The sequence below is a fragment of the Mauremys reevesii genome, linkage group 2, assembly GCF_016161935.1.
Source record: "Mauremys reevesii isolate NIE-2019 linkage group 2, ASM1616193v1, whole genome shotgun sequence".
NCBI classification, from domain to species: domain Eukaryota; kingdom Metazoa; phylum Chordata; order Testudines; family Geoemydidae; genus Mauremys; species Mauremys reevesii.
The window spans coordinates 147,134,407-147,152,509 of NC_052624.1; the positions used below are offsets into that span (position 1 = coordinate 147,134,407).

The 18,103-nt window shown below is 51.0% G+C and overlaps 1 protein-coding gene and 1 long non-coding RNA gene across 5 annotated transcripts in view; one reads left to right on the top strand and one right to left on the bottom strand.

Annotated features, from left to right (window-relative positions):
- Window positions 1-9,154, bottom strand: part of DBNL (drebrin like) — a 35,203-nt gene extending 26,049 nt beyond the window's left edge. For 2 of the 3 annotated variants that reach the window (XM_039524890.1, XM_039524888.1), the window contains exons 1-3: window positions 8,999-9,154; window positions 7,944-7,999; window positions 1,515-1,627 (exon numbers count right to left, since the gene is read on the bottom strand). In XM_039524890.1, the coding sequence (XP_039380824.1) occupies window positions 1,515-1,627; window positions 7,944-7,999; window positions 8,999-9,081 (252 nt within the window). In that variant the 5' untranslated portion in view covers window positions 9,082-9,154. Of the gene's footprint in view, window positions 1-1,514; window positions 1,628-7,943; window positions 8,000-8,428; window positions 8,480-8,998 lie in introns of those variants that run through there. The other variant, XM_039524889.1, reaches the window with a different exon arrangement.
- A 259-nt stretch (window positions 9,155-9,413) lies between these two features.
- LOC120398012 lies at window positions 9,414-13,354 on the top strand. 2 transcript variants are annotated; one of them, XR_005594132.1, is made up of 3 exons: window positions 9,414-9,910; window positions 10,672-10,823; window positions 13,151-13,354. It is a non-coding gene; the product is annotated as an uncharacterized LOC120398012 (long non-coding RNA). The 2 variants fall into 2 exon arrangements; XR_005594131.1 differs by lacking the exon at window positions 9,414-9,910 and adding an exon at window positions 10,331-10,594.
- The last annotated feature ends 4,749 nt before the right edge of the window (window positions 13,355-18,103 follow it).

Sequence of the window (18,103 nt, forward strand, 5' to 3'; positions counted from 1 at the left end):
TACGAGCGCAGTACAACAACCTATACAGAATAAAGAACAGCGCCGTGCATGCTCTGTTTGTGGAATCTCAACTCCAAGTTTTCCTCACTTTCAAACATTTTATTCTAGCTGTAACGCTCTATAGAGGTTATTTTCAAGATATTTACAGCCTTAATAACCTTAACCTAAATAACCCAATAATATTTACTGCTAGTTTAACTACCATAATAATCCATGATGTGCCCACACCTTGAATACTGTGTCCACTTCTGGTCAGCCCATCTCAAAAGGATATAGTTGAAATGGACAAGGTTCAGTGAAGGGCAACAAAGATGATCGAGGGTATGGAACGGCTTCCATACGAGGAGACACTAAAAATATTAGGACTGTTTAGCTTAAAGAGAGATAATTAAGGGGGGAGCAATGATAGAAGGTCTATAAAATCATGAATGGTGGGGGGGGAGGGGGAAATGAATAGGGAAGTGTTATTTTCCCTTTCCCACAATACAAAAAACAGAGGTCACCACATGAAATTAGCAGGCAGCGGATTTAATACAATAAAGAGGAAATACTTTTTCACACAACATACAATTAACCTGTGGAACTGTGCTGTGAAGACCAAAGTATAACTGTGTTCAAAAAACGAACTGGATAAGTTCATGGAGGACAGGTCCATCAGTGGCTATTAGCCAAGAAGGTCAGAGATGCATCCCATGTTCTGGATGTCCCTAAATCTCTGACTGCCAGAAATGGGGAGGGGAAGATGGGTGGATCATGACAACTGCCCTGTTCTGTACACTCCCCCTGAAGCTCTGGTACTGGCCACTGTTGGAGAGACGATAATGGGCTAAAAGGACCATTGGTTTGACCTAGTATGTCAGTTCTTATCCTCTTAACAAGAAGAGAGCACCTCAGAAGGCCTAGGAACATCTCCCCATTTTGTTCATCTGAATTCTCAGCATTTTGCAGCGCACTAGAGATTTGCATGTGTTTTTCGGGGAGTGTCACTCTGGCCCCGAAGGCATTCCAAGCATTAGCTATCTATTAGGCAAAGTTTGTGTCACGGATATTTTTAGTAATAAGTCAGGGACAGGTCACGGGCAATAAACAAAAATTCACAGAAGCTCATGACCTGTCCCTGACTTATTACTAAAAATATCTGTGACAAAATGGGGAGGCAGATTCAGCACCCACTGCTGCTGGGGCTCTCGGGTCCCCCCACCGCTGCAGTGAGTGGAAGCTCTGGGTTCCCCCTGCCTGTGGGGTCTCCCCAGCCACCTGCTGCAGCAGGGGAGCTGCAGGGTCCCCCCAGCAGGGCAGGAGCTGCGGAGGAGGGTTGGCTGGGAGCTCCAGCCTCAGGGCAGGAGATGTCACAGAGGTCAATGGAAGTCACGGATTCCATGACATAATCGCAGCCTTAGCTTTCTAGATGCTGGCAGCTCTGGTTCAAGGGTGTATCCTTTCCCACCTAGAGAGAGAATCAAACATGTGCCTAAGGCTCCACATTCTAACAGAAACAGTCCATCTCTACTTACCCAATTGATGATGACGTACTTGGGAAGGCCAGAGTTGGGATCCTTTACCCGACAGAAAGCGTACATCACCTTACCACTGTTGAGCTCCTCCACCAGCTCCTCCAGGCCACCATCTGTACAGTTATTTCCACAGAGGGAGAAAGGGAGAGAGATAAGCAGAGTGAGATTGATCCAACCATCTCAGTCTTGAGAAGAGGAAAAATTACCGTGAGCGCCCCACAGAAAAACATCCAACTAAGAAACAAACTGTTGAGAAAATAAAACTCAATTGTCAGCAGCCTTCATCAACAGTGATGTGTCCATGAAAACGGGACCTGAGAGTATTCCTACCAAATGAGGTTATAAAAAATACTAAAGACATCTATCCAAGGCCCCAGGCACCCTAACATAACCACGCAACAAATACAATTAAACCTCAGCAAGGCTGAAACCAGTTCCACAGGAACTCGGGAGGGAAGCCAGCTTTCATCATCTAGGAAGACCCTGAGCTTTTCCTCCAGAGCCTTGCCAAGCAGGTGTCTCTTGCAGTGTGCCCTGAAAGTCAGAGTTGGGCTTTTTCAGACCAAGGCGGGAGAACAAGTTCCAGAGTCCTGGAGCCCTCACAGAGAACGCCTTGCCAGCCACCCCTCTCTTCTATAATGAGGGGGATCCAGTTTGAGCACTCCCGCTGACCACAGCTGTGGCAGTATGGCCTGGGAGAGGGGAGATTCCTCAGGGATGCCAGTTCCAGGCCACTTAGAGCTTTAGCGGTCATCACCAACATCTTGAGCGCCACCCTAAGACCAATGGGCAGCCAGAGCTGACCCTACAGCACTGCTGTCACTTGTTCCCAGCAGAATGGCTCTAAGGTGCAGCCCCACATAGCGCGCATGATAATAGCCTCACCAAGATGACAAAGGCCTGAACAACATCCGAAAGAAAAGGACCAACCTCCTAGCCAAACACAGATGGTAAAAAGCTGACTGGGTTACTGCTGAAATCATCAAACAGCAACTTGGGGCCGAGAGTCACCCCTAAGCTGCAAACACCATTAATGAATGGTGGAAGTACTCCTCCAATCAAAGAGGCCGATATTACTTCCACCATCTCCTCCAGCTGATTCCCCCAACCCACCATCTTCACCTCAGTCCTGTCCAGGCCCAGCTTCAGCCAGCTCACTCTTGTTCATGCCCCAATCTCCACTAGACACTATGGCAAGACTTCCTACTCTCTTGAAGTGAACAGATCACCGGCCGGTGTGAGTCCTCCCTCAGCGCACATGGACACACAGAACAAGCACAGCCCCCGATGAGAGTCCTATCTGTGGATGTGTACAGTCCCCACTCCTGAAACTCAGCCCTTGGTGAGATGGGGAGATGTCTCCTACTGCTTGGCCATGAGCAGTCAGAACAAACTCAGCTCCTGGTTAGAGGCCTCCACCTAAACCAACAAATCCACACAGCTCTGCTACAGTTTGCAATTTTATGGATCATATGGAAGAGGCAGGACCTCTTCAGAGCCCTGGCATCCTTAAAAACATCCCTTCACATTTCACCTGGAAAGAGGCCAGATTCCTACAGGGTCTAAAATAAAAAGTATGTCAAATGAAAACCACTCTTACCATAAATGGACATATATTCCAAGGCACTTCATTGTAATTAAATATTTCAATACAGTGACTGTTTTCAAAGCAGTAGCAGATGGCTCTAAACTCTACACACAAGTTTGTACATGAAGTTGTATTGAAACAGTAATGGGCACATCCTGGTCCCATTAAAGTCAATGGGAGTTATCATTGATTCCAATGGGATCCAGATTTCTTAAAGTAATATGCATAAGCGAACGTGGCAGGAACAGAGGCTCAGGAACGAACACTGGTCACCTCTTTGGATGTGGCTTATTGAAGGGGCTCCTGTTTAACCTGAAACTAGACCAGCTTGACAAAGTCTCCAGCTGCGTGTTCCTTCCTCCCATTTCATTTTAGCAGCAAGCTCAAAATAAGAGAACATGCACACACACACAAACAGGAAAGCCAGCTTCCCCCGAGCTCCCTGCACAGGTGTCTGGTCAGCACAACCAGTTTCTTGTCAGCCATCAGCACTCACAGCAGTGTGATTTGTAGGTGTAACAGGGCACAAGACACTCCACTATGCAGTTAAATTCGCTGCAAACGTAGGTGGTTTCTATACACTTCAGATTTTCACCATTACTATGGTCACTCTGTTGTGTAAGAAGAGTTTGCTAGGTACTTTTCCTATAAAAAACTGCCATGTCTGCCATACACTGCCAAAAACTGCAGACTGCCATACACAGAGCAGCGCTATGGATGTTACACATGGACCCACAGTTGCAGTAAAAAGATGGGATGAGTCTATGCTATATCATTTGAGAGATGGTCTGGACTAACTGAACAGTGCCAGAATGCAGTTTACGCACAAAGAGGTGGAGTTAAGACTACGTGGGCAACATTAACTTTGTCCTTTTCTGGCTTTTGCGTGCAGCCTTCCTGCTTCATTAACAGTGCTACTTAATATCTGGCATCTTAATATCCAGGCACCAGCCTCAAGAGAATTTTGAGCATCCGAACTACTGGCCTAGACCCCAGCAGAACACCCAACACACTTACCGGAGGCCACCAGGAAGAAGCCTCTCAGCACCAAAGCTCCTAAGGTGCATCAAAGCAGGGCGTCCTTCTATGCATTGGAACTGTCCCTTGTTCCCTGTTCACCTTACAAGGACCACATGCAGGGCTGACTTAGCTGCACATGTGGGGTCAGGCTGGTCTTCTTCAACTTCCCATTTTATGAGGTTAGCAGGAATGTGGGCGAAATTCAACTGAGCTTGTGCAGCACAAGGTTTTCAAAGCTCATTTTCACAGGACTCGCAAAGGCCTTCCCTGCCAAATTTCAACTTCAGTTTCCCCGCTCCTAGCTGTTGCGTGTGTACGGCTCCTCAAAAAAATTCTTGTCAAGAAGTTACATCATGGGGAACGCGCATTCCCCCTCCCACCAACAGCTGATATTCAAACTTTAAAAGGAAAAAGAAAATTCACCCTCAGGCAGTGGCCAAGCCTTGAATATCTCAGCCCGGAAGTTGAAAGGGATGAGAGTGTGACAAGAGGGACTTAGAATAGAAAGTGCAACATTACCCACAATACCTCTCCACCTATAATTAAATGCTAAAAACTACCATGAGTACAGGGCCACCCAGAGGATTCAGGGAACCTGGGGCAAAGCAATTTAGGGGGCCCCTTCCATAAAAAAAAGTTGCAATATTATAGACTATTATATTCTTGTGGGGGCTCCTGTGGGGCCTGGGGCAAATTGCCCCACTTGACCCCCCCCCCGGGGGCAGCCCTGCATGAGTACAACATTAATACTAGAGTAGTAATCAAGTGCTCACATGTCAGTAAAATTTCACCATCGAAGGTTCCTCCTGCAGTGTTGGCTCAACCACATTTAGCCACCACAAAATGTATGAGTTGCATATTAATCATCAGGCATTGGTAGCAATTCCAGAATGAAGGTTGCATTTAGATTTGCACTTGAAGCAGGACTAAAATCCCTATTTTCCCCACAATAAAATAGTTCTACTCAGTCTCCAAATTTAGCCCAGTCATTTAAGATGACAAATAAATTTTCCATGTGATGTTTTCAGAACATGTTTTTACTCACTAGCTTGTGCAGAAGAAAAGTTTAGAAATTCTCCCTTTTGCAGCTGTCTTGACAATCCCACTTCTGGGGGGTTTCCTCTTGACACACAACCCTCGTCCCCACAACCACCAAACTTTTCACACACACTGATAACATCTCAGATCCAGAACACCGCTGACCTTTTAAAAATCAAAAGTACGAGTTGTAACCACCTTATGTCATCAGGCAAGGAAAGCCAACAGAGCCACTCAGCTTCGTCAGCAACTTCCATTTTCAAAGCAACAGGGGTCAAGCTGCCTCTGTAGGAGAGTTCCAATCTCGAGTCTGGATTTCAGCTTCCGTCTTCTCCCACCATATCTTAGCCTTGTTAGTAAGAAGGAGCTACAGAGAGCACCCTGGAGTCCATCAACTGTGAGCCTAACTAAATCAGTGAAGATGTGGGTGCAGCCTAGGCCCAAAATTCAGCTATTTGGGTTGGGGCAGAGACATGACGGGAGCCAAGCACAAAGGCTGGCAGTGGGGCTGTAGAGGAGAGAGGGAGAGCCAGGCTAAGAAGTGACCTTCCAGATCCTCCGTTCCGGAGGCCCTACTCCCTTAGCCCCATTCCAAATAGAACATTATGTCCTTTGCCTTACGAATATTTTCACTCACTGAAATGAAGATAATTATCCTTCTGTCTGGAAGGCAATTTAATGGGATGGGGAGACCCCTAAAATTAGGGCATCCAAAAATCGGGCTTGGAAAAGTGGGGTCTAGGAGTGTCCTGGCAGCTCAGCCCTGCTGCCAAATTCCTTGGCTCCTTCCTTTACCTATGCCCCTCCCTAGCAGTTAAACCCCTGGAGGAGATTCCCAGTCTGACAGATTTCTCTCACTCAGGAGCTCAGCTGTGGGTGGGAGAAGCTGAGTGAAGAGCTCTTAGCTCCTCTACTGCGGGACCTCCAGCTACAAGTATCCCTCTCTTCCTGCCCCTATTGCTATCACGGACCAGGCAGGGACAAGGAGAGGAAGAGTTGCAGTTACCAGCTGAGCAGTTTCTCCCTGAGACAAACCTGCTGTTCTCCAGAGGGGAGTCCTAGTTTGGCAGACTGGAGGATGCTTGCTTGACTGGACTGCTACGGATCTCCTAGGGCCTCAGGGGCGTGAATGCATCTAATGTGCCAATGTTTAAAATCTGATTGTGGTAGACAAGTAGGGTGGCATGGGAGGGAGCAGGGCTGCATGGGGTGTGCCCGTGTGAGAAAACACAGGCAAGGAGCGCAGCTCTGCAGAGGGCATAGGAGATATCAAGGCCCCAATCAGCAGAGGCCACGTTGCTAGTTAGCCATGTGAATAACTATCAACGATACACATGTTTATTACAAACCTGTCCAATGCCTGAAACAAAAATACTTATTAATTTGGAGTTAAGGTTCCTAGTTGCATGCACTTTAAAAAGCAGGGTAAATAAGCGGCTCTATCATTCAACACACTATCTACGCTCCACTTACTCTCAACTTCAAATGCCTCTCTTTGACTGCCATGGCCCTTATACCTCCGCTCGCATCCTGGGCAGCCATATATAGTCTTAACGCTAACCATAAACACACGACATCAAGGCAGATTTTAGTTCTGCAATGTCTACAAACAAATACTACACCAGGAACCATCACGAACAGCCACACATCACCCCTTCACGGGTTTCCTGAAGATGACCAAAAAACCATCCTTCAGCTACCATTTGCAGAGCGACACTGCCCTTCATTTTGCCGCCAATTCAAAACCACACACAGAGCTACGTACAAGACAATTTCTCAAGGTCACACCAACCCTGTGTTAGTCACATAAACATATAACCAGTGAACATGGTTGGCATTCAAGGGTGCCTGTTAGCTGCTGTGTGTGGCGATACAGGGGATGTGAAAGGAAAATATGAGGTTGGGAAAGGAAACTGATGAATGGAACACAGACGAAATGATACAAATAGTAATTTCCTTGCTTTTAAGATGTGTGTTGGTGGGACCTACAGTTTAGCACACACAGCTGTAAATTAGTATGTTTTCATGTGGAAATCAGCAAGATATTAAGTGTTACATGTAATGGGGAAACCCAAACCAGAAAATACTCTATATGGACAGTAAGTCAGAATTATTGTCACAAGTCACCTTGACTTCAGGGTGTGTGGCTGTGCTACCTTTCCGTTGCATTAACCCTAGTTGTGTTAAAATTCAAGTCTCTTTTAAAAAAACAAAACAAAAAAAAACAACAGAAAAACCCACACAAAAGGGGAAGGAAAAGAAAATGAGCCAAGGCTGTTTTGAGAGTGATTGAAACTTCCCTTCATGTTACACGTGACATCACAGTCCCCTACCAACTGCCACTCTTTCTGCTTTTACGTTGCACCTCTTCATTGAAAAAGCATCACACCAGGCACTGTTACTGGATCACTGAAAAAGCTAAGGTGCATTTTCACCTTATCTCCCATAGTATGTGTCCCGGGGTCTAATCCAGGACTCTTCACAACGTCTTCCGTGAGTCCGAGCAAGCAGTAACGGGCTGAGATCACAGCCCCAGAAAGGGATGTCCTTTGTTAAGCAACTGGGGTGAAAGAAGAGGCAGAATCTCCATCCCCAGAGCTATTCCATACAAACACAGGACACCAACAGCCAGCACCGGGTAACGAAGCTGAACAGACATCATGACCATGTCAAGCTAAACCATACCACCCTCTATGCACGCACACAGCAACCAAGGACCCATCCTGACCCCAGACAGGCACAGCTGCCCCACATAGGGGGTGGCCTTCCCCAAATGCACTCACCTCCAGTGCCAGCCACTCGCAGGTCATTACTGTTGCCTTCGTAGGTAAACAAAGCCCTGAAATAAAGCGTAGGGGTGACATTTTAGTAACCAATGCACCATTATTCCTCACCAGCCCAGCCTCCTGCTGTACCCCCTCTCCCATCTCCCCAGAGCAGATGCTAGCCCCATCCTGACTGTGTCACTCCCTTCTTCATATGTCATCCAGGTGCCATACACTCCCCACTACATCCCATCCCCTCTTGTGTTATCCTGGCAGCCATCCACTTCCCCACCACTCGTCTCCTACACCAACCCACTTGCTTGCGCAAACACACATCCTTCTCCAACCACTAACCCACAGCTGATGCCAGGCCACCCCAACCAGCATGGCCCCAGCGCCATCTATGCTAATGTGACCCTCACATGCCTCTCTTGCCCTGAGGCCCCACAGCCACACCCTGCCCCAGCAAGCCCACCCCCCATCTGCATCTCCATCACTCTCACCCCATGCCCTACTGCGAGGGAAGAGGAAGTGAACCATTCTGAGCTGGGGGGAGGGTTTCGGGGGAGGTTCCAGTCCTGCTGGGGTGGGGGGATGGTACACGGGGACGGGCCCAGTCCCCGAGAGTGGGGGGCCCGGCGGGGACAGGGCTGGTCCCAGGGAGGGGGAGCCCAGGAGGGAGTGGCACAGAGCCAGTCGGGGGGCAGTGGGCTGGATGGGGGGGCAGAGCCAGTCCCCAGCAATGGGGATGGATGGAGGACAGAAGGGGGGACAGAGCCGAGAAAGGGGGGGCTGGCGGGGGAAGGGAGACCCGGCGGACTGGATGGGGGCGGGGAGGGGGACAGAGTGGGGGCCGTGGGGGAGGGGACCCAGCGGGGGGAGGGTGTGAATGGGGGTGGGGCCGGTCCCCAGCAGTGGAGGACCCGGCAGGAGGAGGGGAGGGCAGCGTGGGGGTGGATGGGGGCCGGCTCCGGGGAGGGGGCAGAGTGGGGGCCGTGGGGTGGATGGGGCGGAGCCGGTCCCGGGGGCAGAGTGGGGAGGGGAGGAGAGGGGAAGGGGGCCCGGCCCCTCACCAGTCGGTCGGGCTCCCCGCGGCCACCACCCGGCCATAGGCCTCCTGCAGCGCCGGCCCGTTCCTGCTCAGGTTCAGCGCCATGGAGCCGCCTCCACCTCCGCCTTCCGGCTCCTCCCGGCCGCGCCGCGATGGGGAGGGGCCGGGGGGGGCGGGCAAAACCGCGGGCCGGCCCCGATCAACCAGACACCCCCGTCACACACACACACACCCAGACACCCGCGCACAGCTCCCCATCACACACACACCCAGACACCCCCCACAGACCTCCCAGACACACACCCCCCAGACACCCCCGCTCAGCTCCCTGTCACATCCCCCCCACAGACACCCCAGACATTACCCCACAGACAGCCCCCATCACATCCCCCCACAGACACCCCCCGCCACAGACACCCCACAGACACCCCCCGCAACATCCCCCACAGACACCCCCAATCCGTCCCCACATACCTCATTCCTACATCCCTCCCAAAACATCCTCTGTCCCCCCACAGACACCCCTAGACCCCACACACCGTCCCTAGACACCTCATTCCTACACCCCCAGAGACCCCTGCAACATCCCCCAGATACCCCCACAACAGCCCCCAACACCATCCCCAGACACCTCATTCCTACACCTCCACAACATCTCCCAACTCCACACCCCCACAACATCCCCCAGCCCCTCAACAGACACCTCCAGCACCACAACCCCCACACCATCCCCAGACCCCTCATTCCTATACCCCCGACACCCCCTCAATATCCCCTGCCCCCCACAGACACCCCCTATACCTTCCAGTCACCCCCAACACCACACCCCCTACACCATCCCCAGACACTTCACTCCTATACCCCCAGACACCCCCTACACACCCACAACAATCTCCCAGACACCCACAACACCACACCCCCAACCCTAACTGAGGTGAGGCTGAGAGATGGTCATGATTGATGTGGGTACTGGGGGATGAATTAGTATGTTGGGGTTGGTGAGCAGCTGGAAGGTCCATGCTATCAGGCAGCTGGGAGAGCTCCTACTTCGGGGGCCAGTATCCCCACACTGAGGGAGTTGGCAAAATTACTCGTCCCACACACCAGGGTGAGGTGGGGAGTCGGGGGAGAGGGGAGAGTTAAAAAAAAATCAAAAAACAAACCAAAAAAATATAACTTAAAAAAAAACCCTCATGCTTTTCGGGGGCTGACAGGTCTGCTACATGGAGTCACATCTTTGTCCCAGACTCGGGCAGACACATAGTCCCTGTGATAATATGGTTTCTTTAGCACTCGTGTACGCAGGCTCCTCAGCACTCGTGTACGCAGGCTCCTCAGCACTCTGATTCTCCTGCCGCGCCCGTTGAGGAACTAGCATGTGGCCCTATAGGCGGGACTCCTGGTTGTTTGACTGGAGGGGAGAGGGAAGCAGACTTAGCTCATAAGCAGCTTGCTGTCTCCTGGCGCCCACATGCCTGCAGGCTAGCCCTGCTGGACTTTCCTTACCGCACTGCAGTCATTCGTTGCTTTTCTGGATGGGAAATGAGAGTGGAGAGTAAGGAACCTTGGAGCCGCCAAAGCAACAGGGCATTGACCCCGGCCGAGGGATCCAAACTCGGTAACATTACCCCAGCCCACCCGTGACTGCTGGAAGCTGTGGTTATTCATTACATGTCTTTGCTTGGTTTCTTTTAGTATCACCTGAACCAGCTGGGCCACAGGAAGGCAGCGGGCACACAACTACAATTACACCTTCAGTCTGCATGGGGCTGCAGAAAAAAAAAGCCAGGCAACTTCTCTGAATCCCAGGCAGAGAGGAGCAGCAGCAGCAGCAACACCTTTTTCAGGTAAGGGATGCAGTCCTGGCACCAGTCTCCTCCCAACAAATGCCTTCTGTGACCTACCACCAGGGCCGCCCAGAGCAGGGCCGGCTCCAGGAACCAGCTCAGCAAGCAGGTGCTTAGGGCAGCCAAGGGGAAGGGGCGGCACGTCTGCCTCTTCAGCGGCAATTCGGCAGCAGGTCCCTCGGTCCCTCTCGGAGGGAAGGACCTGTCGCTGAATTACTGCCGAAGAACAAAGCGGCGCGGTGGAGCTGCCACTGATTGCGATCACGGCTTTTTTTTTTTTTTTTTTTACCCCGGAGCCGGCCCTGGCCCAGAGGATTCAGGGGACCTGGGGCAAAGCGGGGGAGCTGCGGCGCTTGTACTCACCCGGCAGCGGTCTGGGTCTTCGGCGGCGGGGGGCCCTTCAGTCGCTCTGCGTCTTCGGCAGCACTGAAGGGCCCCCCGCCGCCGAAATGCTGCCGAAGACCCGGACCGCTGCCAGGCCAGGGCTCGCAGGGCTCCTGTGGGGCCCGGGGCCTGGGGCAAATTGCCCCAGTTGCCCCCCTTCTGGGCGGCCCTGCCCACCATGCACCCCAGTTAGCTTCCTTTCAGGCTCCCCCGCCCCACCTGGCTAACACCCGTCAGCCCCAGCCCCCCTACCACCTCAGCACACTGCCTCACCTGCCCTCTCAGACCCCTGTGTGCTCCCATAGGGGCACCAGGGTGTTGTCCCAGGAAGAGACAGTCCTGGACGGATATAAGGGGAAGTCCTGGCCAAATCAGAACCGCTGGCAAGTCTGGTTTTAATCACTTTTGTTATTTAGGCTTTTGTGCATCGGGTTCTGAAATCAGTATTTGGAAAAGGTGTGGGGTCACTGTTGCCTGGGGCTGGCTTCTTCAGGTATGTCTACACTGCATTGTAAACCCGGGTCTGGAGATTCCGTGTTTCCAAGCTCACGCTTGAGCATCCACGCTTCATTGTAAACCTGGGCTTACAATTGCTGGACCCAGGTCTCATGGCCATGTTAACTCAACTGTAGTGCACTACACAGACCTTCTGACTCAAGTCTGCAGCTTGAGCTGTGTCCACGCTGCAAAATGACAGGGCCTGGACCCAAGTCATAGCAGGATTCAGGCTCTGACCCACCCCCTAGCAGCATCCTAGAACCCAGGTCCTGAGTGCTTGCTGACCTGAGTCAGTCTGATTTGTGTGTGGACAGAAGGGGGATTTGGGCTCAAACCTGAGTCAGATTCAGAGTCTGGTGTAGCATTCGGTGTAGACATAGCCTAGAAATCTCATTGACCTTCTCCCTGGGGGCATTGGGAGCCCTGCAGTGCCTCCACTCTCCCCAGCCATGTGGGCTAGGAGAAATAAACCGCAGGGAGGAGCCAGCCAGAAACTGAAGCTGTCAGAGCAGCTTAAGCAAGTACTACTGCATGGGAGGGTAAAATGGGGTCCAGTCAGGGCCACCCCTCCTACCAAGAAGAACTGTACAGGGGAGACCGCTCCTCTGGCAGCGCTAGGACCCATGCAGCATTTCTTCCCATCTCCAGCTATATGGCCTTTGGGAAAGAACCAGCACAGAGGAGCCAGCCAAAAATTGAAGCTGCAGAGCAATTGCAGGAGTATGAACACCAATAATATCTTCCACAGTTAGACTGGTCTACCTCTGTCCTCAGCTGATCATGTTTGCTCCAACCCCCTGCCTCACGGTCTCCTCCCCTCAGGTACCTTTGCCTCCCCGCATCCGCTGCACCAGAATATGAGCTCAATGCAATTAAAGATCATCTTCCGACTCCAGCGGCCAATCTGCCCCAGATGTTCAGCATTCCCGATTTAGGGAATGTTTACATGGGGAAATTGACCTGAATAGCTATTATGGAGTACGTTAGTTTGCAATACCTCCCTATGTGAACCTCTTATTCTGGAATATGAACATCCAACAAAGAGGTATTCTGGAATAGCTCTTTACACTTTAAATTCACACCCCCACTTTGTTCTGGAATAACTTCCCCATGGACCAGCCCCTACTTAGAGAATGCTCCTTGCAGTGTTACAAGCTCATGATTTTATCATGAACCTTGAAATATCTTGTGTTTCTCTTAAAGCCCCAGCTCCTAGAGTCAGGTGATCACATGAGAAGCTCAGCCTTCATTTACATAACAAGTAAGCTTCTATCCCCTGTAGTGGCAGAGAAAAGCTTGAAAATGTGAACCTGAAGGTTAAAAAATCAGAAAGCAAATAATCAGAATGTTATTTTTAAGTCAATCTCATGAGTTTTGGGGCCTAACTCATGGTTTTTTAATGTTTGGGCGTTGTGACCCTGCTCATGTCTCGCTTTGTTTCACAGCTGATTCTGTGTGTTAATATCCTAACCCACTGCTGTCCAAGGGGCATGTAACTGTCTGCTGTAGAGACCAAGGCCGGGAAGCATAGTACTGGCAGGAAATCAAGATGCTTTCATATCCAACCATTTCCCTTCCCCCAGCCTTGTTTCTTTCTCTCTGTTCAATGTATTATGTTTTGACAGTATCCCTTTGGACTTTTCATAAACTTTGGCTCTAAGCATTAGTCCCAGGGGACTGTCTCTTTGTTCTGGATTTGTAACCACCTAGAACAATGAGGTTCAAATAATAATAATAATATAATATAATATTTGTATTTACATTATTTGTGTATCATTTCTTTGCCACCACAGTGTTGCTAGTGGTTACAGCACTGATCTGGGAGTCGGGAACTGTTCCTGGCCCTGCTACTGGGTAACCTTAGACACAGCACTTCACTCTCCCATGCCTCAGTTTCCCCATCTGTAAAACGGAGATAATGATACTGACCTTTCTAAAGTGTTTTTATATCTATTTATGCAAAGCACTATATAATAGCTATGTATTAATTATTCGAATGTTGCAATGTTCGGAGTAGCCACTAGGTGGCAACAGTATCACAATAATGCCATGCAGGGTTTCATAAGGAATTGGGAAACTTAATTAAGCCTGGCCTGGTGAGTATCTATTAATTATTATTATTTAGTGCCAGTGGTGTGTGAGTCTCTTCACAGACACAAGGGGAGCTGGCATCAGCCCCTATATTTAATCTGCCTAACACTTTTCGTTATGCAAGATTATTGCAACTTAAAAAAAAAAATTTAAAAGGTCGTACAGCTCTGTTGTTGGCAGCAGGCCTTTGACCTTCAGTAGGGATGGCCCTGGGGCCAGGGAGGTACATTCTGCTAGCCTCATGAAACTCCCTTCAGATTTGTCCAAGTTATAAACTGCTGAAAATTGCCGTTTCTCATCTGTGGCTTGGGTAGTATAGCTGGATTTGGGCATCACATCAGCCTCCCCCCACCCCCATCCCAAATATTCTAGCCCTGTATATGCACTCAGTTCCAGCACCTCTCTGCAGCATACTGTGCACTGGCAGTCCACTACTCCTGCTAGAGGAGTTGTGATGGCAAGGAAGCGCTGGAGCCGGGCTTCTCCCTGCACAGATCAGCATGTGGCTTCAATGGCCCACGTCCCTTTTTGAGATCATCACTATGAGCAAAAGCTCTCCCATCTCCTGGAACAGCACAAGAACTTTTGGGAGCAGAGCCACTGGGGAAGGAGTAAAGCTTTCTCCTGCGGCTAGCTGATCACACTAACTTTGCTACTTTACCTGCAGAAGCTGTGCTAGAATGCTGGAGGCTTAGGGCTCAAATGCTAATGATGGAGGTGGGGTTGCTCCATACCTTCTTCAAGGGCTCATGGTGGGTGCCATGAAGGCTGGACCCCCACAGATCCTGTTCTTACCTGGTGTTTGTTTTCCGAATACCGGTGTCTGTGAATGAGTCTGGCTTAAGTATTAGAGATGGCACATGCCCCTTATGCAAAATTATACTTGGGAATGTATGCTGCCTGCCTAAAAATGCACAAGCTCCTCCACAGGAGAGGGGAAGGGCTAGACAGGAAGCAACTTTCTGGTGCTGAGGTTTCACCCTTGCTGTGGATGCTGAAGGTCCTGAGTTCAAATCCTCTCCCCGCTCTTGCAGAGGCGATGATAGGTTGAATACCTTTAAGTCTTGCCTCATGCCTGGCTTACCAATTGCTTTGAAGGGGAAGGATGGTGCCTGCTGGCTAATTGGTGTAGTACATGTTTCTGGTTTTGTGTTCCAAAGGTCTACCTCATTCCTTTAGGGAATGAGGTCATAAGCCAAGCATCCCACTCAAGCCCTAGGAGGCCCAGGACCTATGCCTCCATGCCATGCCTTGATCCTTGGAGGGGATGATGTCTTTGGAAGTATCACCCTGCACCTTCCCCCAAACTGCCCTCTCCTCCCTGGCCTGTCCACTGCCCACCCTTTCCTTGCTCAGCAAAGAGCCCTTCACAGGCTCCTGAGATGGGAGGAGTGGTGCCAAAGCAGGCTAACTAGCCCCATCTCTGTGCAGAAGGGGCTAAGTTCTCTAAAGGGCAGGGGTGCTTGAGAATGTTTCCAGGCCATAATCCGTGCCAGACAAGCTGGCCGTGATGGCTGCATGAAAAGACACGTTCTTTCTGCTGACAAGCTTGGAAATGGGACTGAGGTTCCCAGTGCAGTTCCTCCTCCTCCCGCTGGGACAGTGGTGGCTTCAGAACAATCGGAGACAGCTGCAGTGAGGTGGGGTTTATTCACACATTATTAAGGAAGGAAGCAAGGACCCCTGGTGCCCGTCCCTGCAGGAGCTGCCAGAAACTGTACCTACGAGGCCATTGAAGTGGAAGTGTACATTTGTTTGTACCTGCTGGTGTGTGTCCTCCACTCCATACGGCCAGCCTTCCCAGCTCTGCTGCTGGGCCAGTGAAGGAGCTGGCTCGTTCACTGCCAGAGCCCCGATTGGCAGAAAATCCCACCTTTACTTGCAGCTCTCCTCTCATAGGAAGATGGGAATGGCACGCTGGGAGAGCCCCTACTGCTGGGGCATGAGCTGGAAGCAGCAGGCCTAGAGCCTGAGCTCTTGGGCCAGGAGATGGGTCTGGATTGTGCAGTTTGGGGTACATTATGCAAGTCCCATGGGGTATATGCAAATCCCGCCTGCCCGCAAGGCACAGGGACCCCTGTTTTCCCCATTGGCCCACAAGGGGTGCCAGAGAGCCGTGTAGGCAGCAGGTAGGAGACTCCCTCAGTTCTTCCACTTCACATCTAGAGGGAGTGCAAAAGCTTTTGTTTCCACGGCTGCTGGGCCTGAGGCTTATGGAATAAAGGCCTGCTTAGCATCTGTCTCCACTGATGGATGAGTGGGAGAGGCTTCCTTGAGTCAGAGCGCTCCGCTTTCTTCGAGGGGCTGCAGGAGAAGGGTGGAGGAAGGGGATTTCCTTGAGTACACTCCCCTGTATCTTCCTCCTCTGCGAGGGTTTAGCTGTGCCATGCGGTAGCTGCTTGCATTTGAAGGAGGCTCTGACAGCGTCTCTGGTGCTGTCTGGAAGATCGCAGCAATTTCTCTTCTTCAGCTGCCCCCCAAACATGGATGGAGACATCATCTGACCTGCGGGGTCACCAGGGGTTAGTCACAGCTCCTCTCTGTGCCTCAGTTCCCAAATCTGTAAAATGGCAATGATGATGCGGAGCTCCTCTGAACCATGATCTGAGCTCTGCAGCTAAAAGCCTGGTATCATTATTACAACAGCGCGTCTTTGTTAGGGATTTGCACTGACATTGGGTCAGTGACCCCAGTGCAAGCAATCCCAGTACAGACAAGGCTTTATCTAGCCGTTATTCACCTGAATAGATGGGGAGCAGCCCCTGCTGTGGTTGGGAATTGGCTTTCCATGCTCTCAGCCTGAGACGTTTTGTGGACACTGCTTTGGCAGTGAATCTGGGGGCACCCAGGAATGCATCTACAATAGCAGAGGAGGTTCGGGAGATTGTAGGCACAGCATGTGCATGGCTGCAAGGCCATGAAGCCACCTGTCCCAATTCATGTGCTAATGAACCATTTACATATGGTAATTTCTACTGCACACCTAAAACTGACCAGTGCCCATTATGCTAGAGAAGAGGCACGTGGAGGCAACAGACTGATTCCAGCAATGTCTTTGCTGTGTCCCTTCCTCACCTGCCTGTCTCAGTACAAGCAGGTTGAGCAATGCTCCCTCTTCCTTGGTCTCCCCCTCCACATACTGCTTATTACTCCCTCAGAGCCCCCAAGGTCTGTCTGAAACCCGGACCCAATTGCCACATGCCTTCTGTCCCCCCTTGTACCCCATGTGGTGTGCATACATATGTGAGAGGGTGTGCATTTGTGAGCGCTGTACTTGAGGCTCCCAGGCTGCCCCTGCCCACACCTTGTCTGCCTGTGCTTCAGCTGGCTACTCTCCGTTCTGGAAATGGGCGAAGGGCCCCTCTCTCTGTGGCCACAGCTTCTATCCAGCCCATTTGCACATCCCCATCTTTAGGCATGCCCCCAGATCTTTCCCCTGGCATTTGGCTCGTGCCCCATCACTCTCTCTCCTGCCAGCCCCAAAATCAGGCATTGGGCCTGCTCAGTGTTTGATCTATCTCTGCAGCACAGGCAAGTTGTAGGCTCTGAAGAAAACAAGTTTCACTTTGTGGCAGCGGCCTTTTCTTCCAGGACTGCCCAAGCAAGCCAGAGGAAACAACTGTAACTGGGGATGGGAGCAGAGAGAAGGCAAAAAAGTGTCTGCAGGCAGGAAGGCCTTCATGAATAATCACGCTGTCAGGTGCCTGGGGGGGTCCTCCAGCGCCGACTGACCCACCTTCCTGCTGACCCTGTGCTGCAGCTCATCATTAGCAGGAAAAGCATCTGTGCCTCCAAACGGAATTAATGCTGCAGAAAACACTGGCACAGTCAACTCATCAGCAGAGGAGCGAGCGTATTCTAATGGCAGAGTAACAGGGGTCTAAACTCAAGCTGATCAGTCTTGTGTTGAGGCCTCCTGGGGGAGGGCTGAGGTCGAGTTTAATGAGCTCCACAGGGACCCCCCAATTGTCAATCAAAAGCAGCTCCTGACACCAGCACTAGCGCCAAATGCTTTTTCTTGATGGCTTCAGCCTTCGAGTTTGGATGCGACTGAGACAAATAACAGCTAAAAAATATGATCCTCCCTCCACCCCGGAAAAAAAAAATATCAGAGAGGAGCTCAGGAGAGGGAGGAAGCCCAGCCTGTCCAGGAACGTGTCACAATCATGAGCTGATGATTGGCTTGGCCAAGGCATGAACCCCCCTGACTGCAAAGCATCTCCTGCTCCATTCGGTGAACGTGGGCCATCTCTGGAGGAACAGATAGGAAACTTTCCCAGGGGCGTCTCATTCACTGCCTGGCAGCG